The 14,035-nt window shown below is 54.8% G+C and overlaps 2 protein-coding genes across 2 annotated transcripts; one reads left to right on the top strand and one right to left on the bottom strand.

Moving 5' to 3' along the window:
* Positions 1 to 1,977: 1,977 nt before the first annotated feature.
* Positions 1,978 to 3,336, top strand: MISP3 (MISP family member 3). Its single transcript, XM_007954364.1, has 3 exons — positions 1,978 to 2,515; positions 2,986 to 3,059; positions 3,319 to 3,336. The coding sequence occupies exons 1-3, from the start codon at positions 1,978 to 1,980 to the stop codon at positions 3,334 to 3,336; spliced, it is 630 nt and encodes a 209-aa protein (XP_007952555.1).
* Positions 3,337 to 7,633: 4,297 nt separating this feature from the next.
* Positions 7,634 to 10,316, bottom strand: CUNH19orf67 (chromosome unknown C19orf67 homolog). Its single transcript, XM_007954363.1, has 6 exons — positions 9,985 to 10,316; positions 9,215 to 9,359; positions 9,009 to 9,109; positions 8,745 to 8,930; positions 8,253 to 8,387; positions 7,634 to 7,808 (listed from the first exon to the last, which is right to left on the bottom strand). The coding sequence occupies exons 1-6, from the start codon at positions 10,314 to 10,316 to the stop codon at positions 7,634 to 7,636; spliced, it is 1,074 nt and encodes a 357-aa protein (XP_007952554.1).
* Positions 10,317 to 14,035: the final 3,719 nt, after the last annotated feature.

The following is a 14,035-nucleotide window of genomic DNA, read 5'->3' as shown; positions in this document are numbered from 1 at the left end:
GGAATAACTACCACCAGCTGCCCAGCCACCCAACCAGGCCCAGCCAACTTGACACACCAACAAAACCAACACACCTTCTTTGGTCATATTGTCAGAAGGGACCATTCGCTGGAGAAGGATATCATGCTTGATAAAGTAAAGGGTCAGCAAAAAAGGGGAAGGCCCTCAACGAGATGGATTGACTCGGTGGCTGCAATGGTGGACTCAGGTATAGCAAGGATTGTGAGGCTGGCACAGGACAGGTTAGTGTTGCACTCTGTTGTGCATAGAATTGCTGAGTTGGAGCCAACTCAATGGCACCTAACAACAACAACAACAACTAACCTAAAGGGTGGTGGTTCAAACCCACCCAGTGCATGGTGGGAAGAAGAGCCTAGGGATCTGCTTCTGTAAAGATTGTAGCCAAGAAAACCCTATGGGGCAGTTTGACTCTGTAACACAAAATGGACGCCCTGAGTCAGAATTGACTCTTGGCAATGGGGTTTGCTTAGTGGTTTGAGTCTGTGTAAATCACTCCCCCACCCCCACCCCCATTTCTCTAGGTAATACTTCTTTCTCCACAGCCACCCCAGCATGATGGTGGGGGCCAGATTCTGGGAAGAGTGGAAAATGTCCCTGGGGATGAGGGGAGGGGTGGATCCTGCCCTTGAAGTTGTTGTACCCCAGTCGCAGGAAGCCACTCCCTCCCACTCGCTTGGATGCTTCCTGCCCTGTCAGGACCTCCCCAGCGGCCCAAGGCGACCATCTTTTAACCGCAACCTGGGCGCGCTGTGTGGATCCCTCCCTTCTTCTTCAGCCTGGGAGTGCAGTTGGCTGAGGACGCTTGGAGGACTTTTTCCCTCCCGCCCGGAGAGGGTAAGGGGAAGAGGCGTCTGGGCATGACCGGGACATCCACAATAGCTGGGAGCCTCGCTGAGCCCAGGGTCTGAGAGGAAGACCCGGGCGCGCCAAGAGGCGGCTCCAGGCGCCCTCTTGGGTTTGAACTGTGCGTGACAGGGGTGGAACAAGGAGGGCCCCGAGGCCAGGGGCGTCGCCGTGGGCTGGGCACCAGCTGGGCGGGGCTGGCAAGGCCCGGGAAAGTTGGTTTCAGTGCCCCCCGCCTAGGTAGAGAACCAGCCCGGCTCGCAGCTGGGGACATTCTCTTGGGAAATGATGATGATGTAGGTCCATAAACGTACCAGGGTGGCGCCCAGTGGCGGGCGAATATGGCACCCGAGTCATCCCCAGGTAGCGGGCCAGGTCTAGGGAAATCCTCTTTCCAGAAGCTCTGTGCCCTGGGCCAACCTGGGCCTCGAGAGTGGACGAAACGAAGTGTCCCTCGGTGAGGCCTCCTCCCGGAGGGCGGGGACAGGGCGGGGCTGAAGGTCTCCAGGCAGGTGCCGGGAAGAGGTGCCCAGCCCTGCCCCTGGAGGCCATTCTTGGAGGCCAGAGGCGGGTCAGAGAAGCGGACAGTGCAGGCGACACCTTGGAGCGCGCGGGTGGCGACTTCGCCCACTGGTGCCGCTCAGGGCAAGGTGTCCCAGCTCTGAGCATCAAAACCCTGGCGTTGGAAACGGAGACTTCGAAGCTGCTCCCAACGCTGAACCCCGAGGCCCCCGGGCCGGAAAGCAGAAAGAACCCTGGGGTCGTCTGAAGAGTGGGGTTGCGAGCCCCCCGGCCAGACAGCGAAGCTCCGGGGCCTGCCACAAAGCGGAACGTCGAGGTCCCTGAGCCCTCTGTAGAGCAGGTCACCGAGACCCCCGATGAGGAGAGCGAATTCTGTGGGTCACCAGCGGGCAGGACTTACAGGGTCCTGGGTCGGCCGCAGCCGGGGGCTCTGAGAACTCCGGGCCGTCCGAAACTCAGAGCGCGGAGGTTTCGGGGCAGTGCCTCCCTCAGAATCTCGAGACCCCCTTCTCTAGGTCAGCCCCAGCAGCTCCTCGGCTGCTTTTCCCACTGCTCCCCGAGAACCGCCCACCAGCCCTCGAGGAGCTGCTCATGGAGACGCCTATCGAGCGCGAAATCCGGCGCACCTGCGAGCGCGAGGAGAACCTGCGCCGGAGCCGAGGCCTCAGTCCAGGTCGCGCGGGCCAAGAACTCGTGGAGCTGCCCTTGCGGCCAGTGCTCAGCCTGCCCGGGCCTAGCCCTGCGGTCCCGCGCACCTTGGAGCGCGCGCGGGCGGGAGCGCAGATGCTGCGAGACATTGAACGGGAAGCCTGCCGCCAGGAGGCGCTAGCACGCGCCACCGCCCCCAAGCCCTGCGCCCCGCCACAGCCGCAGCCGCTGGGCGAGCTCAAGAGGTTCTTCGAGGCCGCGGGGCAGCGCGGCTTGCAGCAGCCGCTCGAGATCGGAGGCCAGCGGCGCTCGGCTGCGCAGGGCGGGTGCCCGATGCTGGCCCGCGCCCCTCAGTTCGCTGAGCTATCGCTGCTGGAGGAAGAGGTGCGCGAAGTGCGCCAGCGTGAGCGCGAGCTGCAGTACCAGCGGCGCAACGTCTACGGCACCGCAGAGTTCAAGGAGCCCGCGACAAGCTTCATGGGTGAGACGCAGGCGTCGGCACGCCATGGTACCTTAGGGCTCCAGTCGCGCCCTCCAACTGTCCAGCTCTACGGGTTGCCCCATCGGGTTCAGAAATTCTGGTGACCCCTCTCAATTCTGTGTCCTGCCCACGCCTCTGGACTGCCGATTCCTGGGTACTCATACCCTACCCTGAGTAGACGACTCCAAGATCCACCTCCCAAGGCACAGGCATTCCAGGGACCGCTGCCTCGCTAACGCTCTGTCATCCTGTGCTCTCTCTGAACTTCCGGGCTCCTACCTTCTCACTCTAGTGTTCGCTTCCCTCCTCCTTCAGGTTTCTGGTCCCCAGAGCTGGAGGGAGGCCTCCAGGGTTAGGAGAGGGGTGAACGCCTGTGTGTGTTTAAGGGGCATGGCCGGCCTTCTCTGTCCTGGCTGCCCCGGCAGGTAAGAGGAGGGGCAGCCCCAGCTAAGCGCCCCTTTCTGCCGTAGCGAGTACCGGCAACGGAAAGCTGGCGGTGATTTGGCCCCCGCGCAGAAAGGCCTCGGAGAACGTCCTGGAGCAGGTAGGAGCCCTTTACTATACAGTGCCCCAGCGCTCGTCGTCCCCGCCCCACCCTGCGCGCAAGGACACTGGGTCAGGAAAGGTGCATGTCCACTCCCGCTGAGGAACCACTCTGGGCTAGGGCACAGAGGCCAGGGCGCGGCCCCCGGATGAAGAGGAAGCAGTGGGCCCAAGGCCCAAACCGCCCACCCCGCGCTAAACATCCCCACTGTGGTTGTTGGTCCCTGAGGGTGGCCTTCCATCTGGCCCCCTCTCCCCAGGAGGAGCGCAAGCCTTGAGGTTTGAGCAGGCTGGGATCCCTGGAGGAAACAACCTTCACGTCGTAGGACCAGGTCGTAGGACCAGGTCAGGAGCGTCCCAGGATCGCGAGGAGGCCGGAGGAGAGTTCAGCCGTGTGCACAGGCCATGATGAAATCCTCGAGCCTGACTTTGTGAAACTGGCCAGTTCCTTCTCTAAAACTGTTTAGTCTCCCTCTGGAAACCTGACCACTACCCCGGTCCCTTTAAGTGAAACCGTCCAGTCCTTCGCGTAACTCTGCAAACGCAACTAGCCTCTCTCAGGCCTTGACTGTTAGAGGGCCAGGGTCACTGCCTCGGCTGCCTCCCACTCTCCAATAAAGTTCCTTCTTCAAGGACAGTGCAAACTGTTCTCGTCTTCGCCTGGGGTGAGGCCCGAGCGCGGCGGGCGTTGGGGGGGCCCTGGGAAAGCCGCGGGAGGGGAGGTCTGGAATGCACTCCTTTTGCCCTTTTCCTCCACTGCCCGCCTCCCCAGGCCAGTGTCCTGCTGCCCCCTGGCGGCGGCGCGGGCTCGAACTGCAGCTTCCGGACCGCCGCGCTCACACTCGCCCTTTCCTGGCAGCGACATTAAAATTTATTGGTGCCAGTGGCTTGCCCCGCGCTGGGCGCTAGCTAGATACAGATAAGAGCTGTTCCTGCCCCGGGGACGTAAACAATAGCTGGCCCTCCGTAAAGAAGTGGGGAGCGCAATCTCCTTACCAAGGCATGTTGATTAATTTCCCAGCAGTTGCAAACCTCAGAAGCCTACTGGGGCCAGGCAGATAGTAAAGAGCAGGAAATGGGCCCCCTGTGAAGCAATAGGGAGGGGTGGGGTCTGGGGTGTCCTGGAAACAAATGCGTGAGCTCTGTGATGCCCAAGCTTCTGCTTTTCAAAAGCAACTGGAAACCCAGCTTTTGAAAGAGAAATCTACTGAACTTTAAATGACTGTGACTATTTAGAAAAAGCTTTAAAAGTTGTTGGGGGGGGGGGGAGGTACTAACGCCACCTGTTTGCAGTAGGGCCTGTGGCTGGCTGCTAATTTGCAAGCCTTGGTGGCTTCTCTGTCCTGGGACAAAGGTTTCAAGGCCTCCTGAGTGGGGCTCAAGTGGGTCTGTGAATACCCTAAAAAAAGAACAAAACCAAACTCACTGCCGTGGAGTCAGATCCGACTCATAGCGACCCCTCCTTGGGTTTCCGAGGTGGTATCATTGTGAAGTAGATTGCCCAATCTTCCTTCTGAGAAGTGGCCGGTGGGTTTGAACCGCCAGCCTTCGGGTTAGCAGTCAAGTGCCTTAGGTACTACAGTACTACAGTACTACGCCACCAGACCTTGTTGTTGTTGTTGTTGTTTGCCGTCGAGTCGGGCCCAACTCATAGCGACCCCTCCTTGGGGTTTCCGAGGCAGTATCACTACGGAAGTAGGATTGCCCAACCTTCCTTCCGAGGAGTGGCTGGTGGGTTTGAACCGCCAGCCTTCTGGTTAGCAGTCAAGTGCCTTAGGCACTATGCTACCAGAGCTCCCACCAGACCTTAGGGGTTTGTAAAACTCTGTGTGGTCATAGTCTGAAGAATGCGGCTATGGTTTAACAAACAGCTTCTTGGAGGTGCACTGAGACAGAGACATTCTAGAATCACTGTTCAAACTCCTGTTGTTAGCTGTGTGGATCACAGTGCCCCCATGCACAACAGGATGCCACCATTGTGATTCAGGGGGTTTTCACTGGCTGATTTTCCGAAGTAGATCACCACACCTTTCTTCCTAGTCCATCTTCCTGGACGGTCCACTGAAACTCAGTGTCATGACTGACAGGCAGGTGATGGGTGCACATGAGGTGCCAGAAAGTGAAGCCGGGTCTCCTTCATGGAATGCAAGAATTCTACCCTGGCCCACGCTGCCCTCTGTTTAAACTAGATCTGTCCAACTCTGTATGCCCTGGCCCTAGCAATAGGCCTGAGGCTGCATAGGGACAGGAAATGGTTAATCAAGGATGGATGGATAGATAGAGAATGGAAAGACTCACACAGCACTGCACCCAAGAGCAGCTCAGGCCAAGAAAAGGTCTGACCCCGACCTCCGTCATCACCATATTGCCCACATGATTGACCATGGCGATGTAATGTCTGGAGAGAAGGCAGGGAAGAGCCAAGGCTGCCTAAGGGAGAATGAAAACGCCCAGAACATGTTTTTAATTCCCAGAAGGGGAGCTAAGAACTAAGCATGTGAAGAGGTGAACAAGAGAAACATGAGGTGTAAACAGGACAGTGTAAGTATAGCCTGGGAGTTCCCTAACTTTGTTGTTCTTGTGTGCTGTCTAGTTGATTCTGACTCATAGCCACTCTACAGAACGGAGTAGAACTGCCCCATGGGTTTTCTAGGCTGTAACTTCTATGGGAGCAGGTCTTTTCTTCAATGGAGCCGCTGGGGGGTTCAAACCCAGCCCTTTCTGTTAGCAGCCAAGCGCTTAATCGTTGTGCCACTAGGGCTTCTTTTCACTAACTTTATTACATATTAAAATCACCTGAGGTCCTCTAATTAAATCAGAATGTGAGGGTGGGGCCGTAGCTTCAATGTTTTTTAAAACTCTTCAGGTAGTTTTGACTTGCAGCCAAGTTTGAGAACCAAGCTGTGGACCAGCACAGAGTAAAATTGGACCAGCTGTATCCACATCACCTATGAACTTCTCGAGCCTCCCCTTGGAAACAACTACGTGGTTGTGATGCGTGGTAAAGTAGGAGTGCGTGAATGTAAACAGTTCTTTCCAAAGAGGACCCAGGAAATCAAGCCTGTTAACTTCCCCTCTCAGTATTGTCACCACTCACCAGAAACTTTAGCCAGATGCCCTGCGAACTTGTCTTAAGGGAGACTAAAGCTGTGCTGTGGCTAGTCTGAACTGAGATGTGCTATAAGTGTAACTGCACACCAGATTTCAAAGACTTGGTTTAAAAAAAAAAAAAAACTTTTTACACTGAATGAAGTATTTTGGATATATTGGGTAAATTAAAAATACTAAACTAAATTTGACCTCTTTTTTCAAAACGTGGCTACCATAAATTTTGAAATCACATATGTGGATCGCTTTATATTTCTATTGGAAAGCGCACGTCTAGAGTTTTAAACCATGGAAAAGTCACATAGGCTATTTCAAGTCAGTATCAGGGAGCTTCAGAACCCTTTTGAACTCATTCAGACCTGGGCTGGGCACTAAAAAAGCCATCATGTGTTCAGAAGTTGTGATCAGATCTCATGAAAGAGCAAGGGCTTTTGTGTCCAATCCTGACTTCATTACTTTCTAGCTGTTGATTCACTTCACTTGTCACTTCCGGTTTCCCTATCTGTAAAATGAGGCTGATGATACTATGCGCCAGGAACTATTAGGCAGGCGAGTGCTTTGCTCAAAAGCGTAAGGATAGGGCTCCAGGTTTCTCTTCTGACTCTTAAAAATGTCGGGAGGAGTGTAGGACGAGACCAAGGCGTCCCATCGTTTAAAGGGGGAAACTCACTGGTGCGTTAATATCCAGGACACTGACCACTCCCATCACTGTGTCTTTGGACAGGTGAGTTCCACCTTTCACTTCAGTCCAAAGTTGGGGTGAGGCTTAGAGATCCCAAGTTGGAATTATTTACAGCACTCTCACGTCCCGCTGCGCCCCAGAGAGTCTGCTGCAGAACTGCGACCGGCAGGGATCCATTACCCAAAAGCTGGAGAAGCTCTAACCGCAGTACTTCGGAAACTGATCGTCGGCCCTATCCTGATGCACATCGGGAAATGAAGTCTCTTGCAGTAGAAAAATGTACTTCCGGGTCAAAGTGTGAAAACGGGCGGGGCTACCGCTCCCACCCACACTTCAGTAGGCGTCGGATTTCCTGGCTACCCAAAACTAGCGATATCCTGACTTCCGGTATTGACTGGCGCCGCTACTTTCTTTTTTGCTTCAGGTGCACCAATACGCATGCGCTGCGCTCTTGCCTGCCTATCTGCACGCTATTGTTACTAAGAACTACATCTCCCAGAAAGCCACGCGAGTGGGCGGGGCCTTCCCGTCCCAAGGAGAGGGGCGCGGCGCTCCTAGCAGACGCGGAGCTTCTAACGTTTTTCTTTTATTCAACACAAAAAATTATCATGTCCACACCCAGGGCCTCGCTGCCGTGCTGGATCCAGTACCGACAGGTCACCGTGGCCTTACCCCTTGGAAGGAGAGGCCGGGCTGCACTCCTAAGGAGAACGAGTGAGCCCCTGCCCTGCCCCTTTTCCTGGAGTTTGGAACTGTCAGGTTCCAGCTCCCACTCTGTCCCGGGTTCAAGATCCCTGCGCAACCCAAGCCACGGGCCCGGCTGCGCTCGGAGGTCGGGCAGTGCCTGTCTGGCCCGTGAGGATCTGCACCAGCAGGTCAGTGGCCAGCATGTGCGAGGGCTCCTCGAAGCCGATGGTCAGCAGCTGCTGATAGTCCCCAGGTGGCTGCGGGCATAAAATCCTGGGAACCGGAGACAGACAAGGCCAGACGTGAGCGCCCCCTGCCCCTCAGGAACCCCCTTCCCTCAAGCGAAAGTCTATAGCTAAAAAAGGCCTTGTTTCAGCTGAGGATGGGAAAACTTGGGGGAAAGTTGTTTCCTTATTGATGAGAAACCTAGAGGAAACTGGCTCTGGGAAGCTGCCCAGACCCGACCAGTTACTCAGCCAGCTGTGTGTTCTTGGGCAGGTAACTTAAACTCTCTGAGCACCTGTTTCCTTCTCTGTAAAATGGGTCCTTCAGTGAGTTATGTGACTCTGCATAAAGCACTTTTAAGGGCACAATAAAATTCTACCATTATTACCAAAGGAAGCCAATTAAAGTGTTGGGGAAGGTAGATGTTCTTTGAGGGGGTACTGCCCCTCCCCCCAGAGCCCATGCCTATCTTGCCATTGCCCTCACTCCTACCATGAATAAAGGTCATCGTCGACTGGACCTAGGGGCACCCATCGGCCAATGGACCACAGCTTCTGGATCTGGGCACAGGAGTTTACTGGACTCTTGCCTGTGTCTTCCCATGTGTCTCGATAGCACAGGAAGTAGCTGGGAGGAGAGGCAGTAGCAATTAAAAGAGATCCATTTCATAGCTTTTTCTGTTGAGGGCTTTGGTTTTGGAGTTGAGGTGGAAGTTCAGAAGTTGACCTGAAGGTCTAAGGTAGGGAAGTGACTCAATATGAAGGGCTTTTTCCCTGCCAGGCTGCTTGTAAGATGAGGACTTTTATTTTGATGGATAGATGGGTTAACTTAAAAAAAAAAAAAAAAAAAAAAAAACGGGATGTCTTTGCAAAGCCCCTTGGGTTCCTGATTGGCTTTTCACACTTGGTGGTAGTGGTTTAGAGGCCCATATCTGCATTCTATATAGGGAAGGGGGGCACTTTGATTTTGGCAGGGGGGACTCACTAGTCCACATGGGAATCTTGCCCTCGGCTGCTGGGCTCTAGGGTGGTCTCCAGGTTCCAGCGCATCTTCTTGTAGAGGTAGCGGGGGAAGCGGCTTGCGGTGTATGGGGCTGGGGCGCAGTATCTGAAGATGGACACCTCATGGAAAGGGCTGATGGAGAACCTCCCGCAGAAGAAACAGGAGATGCTGACAGGAGATGGGAAAGTAGGGGATGAGGCTGGGCTCTGGGTCCCACTATTCCCTCCCCCTCTCCTACCATTTTACCTCAGGGGGTCAGTCTCTTCTAAGTCCACGAACCCAAAGGAGGCATACATGAGGACCAGCTGTTCTAGGCGCAGGGTCAGCTGTTGGGAGATCTCCAACAGCTGCATGGAAGAGGGGGCATAATGAGATCAGTGACCTTGCCAGGAGCACCCCCCAGGCCTGGGTGAGAAAATGGGTGTGAGGTCCAGAAAACCTGCTTCACACACCCCCTTTCGAACCAGCTCCTGCAGGGTTCCATAAATGGGGGGCACACTCCGTGCAGCTGCCTCCAGGTACAGGAAGTAGGGCTCACACATCTTTAAGAAGGTGGGCATGGCCTTTGCCAGCTGTTCCTTCTGCACTCGGTCCCTGCTGAAGAGAGAAGGGGACCTTTGCCTGAGGTCCCTCATCCCCCTCAGTTTCTCCCATGTGCCCCACCACCTGTATTCCTGGTTTGACCCCCATCACGAAATTCCCCAGTGCCAGGCCTTCTTCCAGCAGCACCTGCCTCAAAACCCACACCTGACTCTGACTCAACACGGCCTCCCTGGGGATTTCACTGGACGCTGAAATTTGAGAACCACAGCCCCAGTAATTACCTTTTCCCTGGTCTGCTAGTGACATTAACCTTTGGAGTCTTAAACTGGTCACCCACAGGCCAAATCTTACTCAGATGGGTTTTTTTTTTTTTTTTTAGGCTGCCCAGCGTTCAAAATCTGAGCTGACAGTTACAAACTAGAAGACAAAGTCCTGGAGATGTGGCCATATGGGGCCCATCCTTCCTCAGGATGGTAATTGGAGGTTGTCCCCCACCCCTAATGCTACACAATCTTCATCCCTTTTTCAAACTGGCTTCCTAACCTGCTAGCTTCATTTCCTGCCTCTATCTGGCTCTTTGAGCTTTTGAGTTTGAGACCCTGGTGTGTGTGGCTAACCCATCATCCTCCCTTCTAAGTCCTCTCACCCACCAACTAGGACCCCATCCGTCCGGCATCACCTATAGAGCAAGTAGCTCTGGAAATCATCAGCCTTCTTTAGCAGGTAGCGAAGCTGTTCGGTGATGGGGCTGAACATGGTGTCCAAGGGCAGGCGAGGAGGGTCCGGCCCTGAGCCTGAAGTCAGAGGCTCTGGGGACGGCGTGGAGCTAGGGGGCTCAGGCAGCGCCCCCGGAGCATCCAAAAGCTCCAGTTCAGCGGGGTCCGCAGGCCTGTCAGGGGGCGTCGACCACGAGGGCTCTCCGCGGGGTGGAGCCTCAGGTTCCAAGTCCTTCGGGGGTGTTTCCCCAGGGCCCAGGGGTAGCGGCCCCACGAACCACTGCTCTGTGGCCATTGCTCAGGGGGCGGGAGCTCTTTAAGGCGCCGCCGCGCACGTTGGCCGCGGGTTCGACCCCGCCCGGAGAGCCCCGGGAGTCTCTGAGCCTCGGACTTGCCTGGCCTGGGTCGGGAGCGCGGACCTCTCCAACTCGCCCCTGCCTCGACCTCTCAGCCTGCGCCGCGCCGCGTCTAGGGAGTTCGCCTCATTTGAATTTCAACACGCGGGAGTGGCGCGCGGCTCCCGGCCGCGCTGCGCGTCCGCGGGGCCCCGCGCACACGCGCGCTCCCCGGCACTGGCGGGCGACGTGGGCCAGCGCTAGCGCGGCCATGGCCTGGCGGTGTGGCTTGGGGGCCTTTCTCTTTTGGAGCGATTTCCCAAGGAGGAGGGATCGCCACTATGCACTCAAACCCTCAGCGGAGGTATGAAGGATGTCCAGACCCCACCCCCAGAAACGGACTTCCCAGGCAGGCCCTGGAACCTGTATTTTTTAAAAAGCTAATGGAGTTGAGAAACTGCCTTGTAAGTTACTAGCTAATACTTTACAAGCATTAGCTGTTACTACTACAACAATAAGGAGCTCTGGTGGTATAGTAGGTAACGCAATTAGTCTGCTAACCCCAGGGTTGGTGGTTCAAACCTACCCATCAGCTGCTTTACGGGAGGAAGATGAGGCAATCTACTTCCTTAAAGATTTACAGCCTTGGAATGAGTCGGAATCAACTCGATGGCAGTGAGTCTTTTTACTCCTAAAAATAAAAACCTTCACTTAGCTCAATCTCTTGTTCCTTTCATGCAGCAGATGGAAGGCCTGGAGAACCTACCCTCATCTCAGAGCAGAGCCCAGCTCCCCATCCTTGCTTCTCTGCAGTGTGCATACTGATAGGAATACAGCTATGACCAAGAAAAAAACCACTCATTGCCTGTCCAGTCAGCTTTTACTCATAGTGACCCCTCCTTGGGTTTCCCAGGCACTATCACAATGGAAGTAGATTGCCCAATCTTCATTCTGAGGAGTGGCTGGCAGGTTTGAACCTCCAGCTTCTGATTAGCAGTCAAATGCCTTAAGCACTATGCTACCAGCTACCAGAGCTCTCACACAGGTATGAAGCCAAATGCATGAATTACACTTGAAGCCTTTGGGTAAAGAACTCAGATTCCCTGGATGGTGCTAACAGTTTGCTCTCAGCTCCTAACCAAAAGGTTGGTGATTGGAATTCAACCAGTGATGCCCCAGAAGAAAGGCCTGGTGACTGACTTTTGGAAGATTACACCCATGGAAAACCCTATGAAGTGCGGACGCAGGTGGGCTGCCGAGTCAATGACAATATTTTTTTTTTGGATAAAGAATGCAGACAGATGTCACCTTCTGCCATGTGACCTTGAGCATCTTAAGCTGAGCTAGTTGTTTCATCTGTAAAGTGGGTTTTATGAGCTCCCTGCCTCATGGTGTTGCTGAGAGGATGACACAGAAAAGGCTCATAACCAACTGCTAGTCAGTCAACAAGTATTTGAGTACCTACTATGTGTCAGGCACTGTCTGGATGTGGGGGAAGAGGTCACAGAACAAAGGCAATTCCCTTGCTCTCTTGGACCCACTGCCATCAAGTTAATTCCAACTCAGTGACTCTGTAGGACAAATTAGGAAAACTGCCCCATACGGTTTCTAAGGCTGTAAATGTTTATGAAAGTAGACTGCCTCATCTTTTTCCCCACAGAACAGCTGGTAGGTTTGAATCACTGACCTTTTGGTTAACAGTTGAATGCTTTAACACCCTCCAAGAGGAGCTACTGTTATATCCCATTCACTCTGCTGCCTCTATCCTCAAACATTTCTGTCCTTATCCTGGGCTCTTCAACCCATTTATAAAACAGACTCCCTAACATTTTTTCTTTTCCTTTTTTTAAAATTTTATTTAAAAAACCTTCGGTGCAATATTAAAAAGCAATACAGCCAACTGGAGCGACAACTGACAAAGAAAGGGGGTGGGGAAGACCCAGTGATGCCACCCCAGCTACTCACAGGGCCCGGAGGCCAGGAGACTGGGAAGGGATATGGGTGGTGGGAGAGGGAGGGAAGATCACCCACCCACCAAAATGAACAAGTAGAAGAAAACATTTATATAGGAAACATCTGGCTGAACTGAGTAGGATCTTGGGGAGATGGGAAGCCCCCCTTTTTTTTTTCTCATAAATGTCCTGGGGTGGGGGGATTGGCCTCCTGGGATGAAACAGGTAGGCCCTGTCCCACTTGATACCCCAACATGGAGTCCGAGATGTGCTGGGGGCCGATGTGGGGGCTGGAGGGGGACACAGGGAGATGAGTAGGGAAGGTGCCCCCTCACTGGAATCTGTCATGAGGGCTGAGGGTGTCCCCGTCCAGAAGCTCCTGGACTCTGGGTGAGATGGGGGCTGGAATGGGTGGGGGCAAGGGCAAGGCTGGGTGCTCAGCCTAGAAAGCCATCAGGGTCGTCATCCTCAAAGTGGCCTTGCTGCAACACTTTGATGTGGTGCTCATATATTTTCAGGGCTGGGCCCAGGCGGATGGACAGGCCGGTCAGCACATCCGTGCGCTGCATGAGCAGCAAAGACTTGCCGTCGATTTCCTAGGCGGGACAGAAACAGAGCTGGGTCAGAGCTGGTGCCCACGGAGGCTCTTGAAGAGTCCAGATGTCCAGGCCAGGAGCTCACCTGCTCTTGGAAGGCCGTGGCCTGCTCAGGGAAGCCAGCTTCAGTGAAATACTCCACTACATCCATCACGGTCCACTCCACGGGGTCAGCGGGCTTCTCCTTGCGCCCAGAACTGCATGGAAACAGAGGGGACCGGTAATGCCCACTCTGGTTCTGCTCCATACCCCTGAATAGCAAGCACTCCCACGTCTCAAATGCTCCAACTTACGGACAGCCAAAGGGGGTCCCGTCAGCCCCAGGTAGGGCTGGTTTTCCTGGGGGCAAAGGCACGGGGGACGGGGAGTCTGGCCCAGTGGCAGAAGAGGCTAGGGAAGCAAAAACACCCCATGTAGCTTTGTCTGGAGACTGGATATTTCTCCCACCTGACACTCCCCTTGTGCTGAAGCATCCTTACCGGATCCCCCTTCCTTACTCATGGCTGCCATGGAGAAGGCCTGGCGGGTGCAGCTGCCTGGTGCTGACCCTCGCCCTTCATCTTGGCCCTGGTGGGTCCCACAGGGCGTCCACTCCTTGACCCTCTCCTTGGCACTCTGGGGACCCCGCTCGCCATTAAGCTGGTGGTGCTGGGCACCTGCAGGACGGTCACCCTCGGGCACTTCTGAGCCCTCTGATACATCATCTTCATCATCATCATCTTCATCATCATCTTCCTCCTCTTCTTTCTCAAGCGCACGCTCTTCCCCACCTCTCTGCGGCCAGGAACACAGGCACGCAAGGTTATAGCTGTTCTGACGCTATGCCCAGTCCCTGGGCCCCAGGACCGAGTCGCGTGCCCAACGCCACCTTTAATAGCAACATAGACTAACTTTTATGCATTTGCTCCATGCCAGGCCGTGTGTTAATAAAGCCCTCAGTAGCCAAATCTCACTAAACTCGTTCAACAACCCCAAGGGGTCGCTACTGTTATTAAGCCGCGTCTGCACCGGAGTAAACTGAGGCTTGGGGAAATTAAGTCACTTGCCAAGGTCACCACGCACTAAGCCCGCAGGATAGGAGCTCGAAGCCCCAGCCACTTTATCCCTCTCGGGACTGGCGCCCCCGCCACC

Source organism: Orycteropus afer, unplaced genomic scaffold (assembly GCF_000298275.1).
Source record: "Orycteropus afer afer isolate SDZICR_OR568_19922 unplaced genomic scaffold, OryAfe1.0 scaffold00460, whole genome shotgun sequence".
NCBI lineage: Eukaryota > Metazoa > Chordata > Mammalia > Tubulidentata > Orycteropodidae > Orycteropus > Orycteropus afer.
The sequence above is the reverse complement of the archived record's forward strand: the minus strand, read 5'-3'. Positions and strand labels throughout refer to the sequence as shown.

Coding starts and splice junctions, on each gene's coding strand:
- MISP3 (XM_007954364.1), top strand. CDS start 1,978: ATGGAGACGCCTATCGAGCGCGAAATCCGGCGCACCTGCGAGCGCGAG. Junction 2,516..2,985: donor GCCCGCGACAAGCTTCATGG/GTGAGACGCAGG, acceptor TTTCTGCCGTAG/CGAGTACCGGCAACGGAAAG.
- CUNH19orf67 (XM_007954363.1), bottom strand. CDS start 10,316: ATGGCCACAGAGCAGTGGTTCGTGGGGCCGCTACCCCTGGGCCCTGGG. Junction 9,360..9,984: donor CAGAGCTACTTGCTCTATAG/GTGATGCCGGAC, acceptor TTCTCTCTTCAG/CAGGGACCGAGTGCAGAAGG. Junction 8,931..9,008: donor GAAGAGACTGACCCCCTGAG/GTAAAATGGTAG, acceptor ATCTCCTGTCAG/CATCTCCTGTTTCTTCTGCG.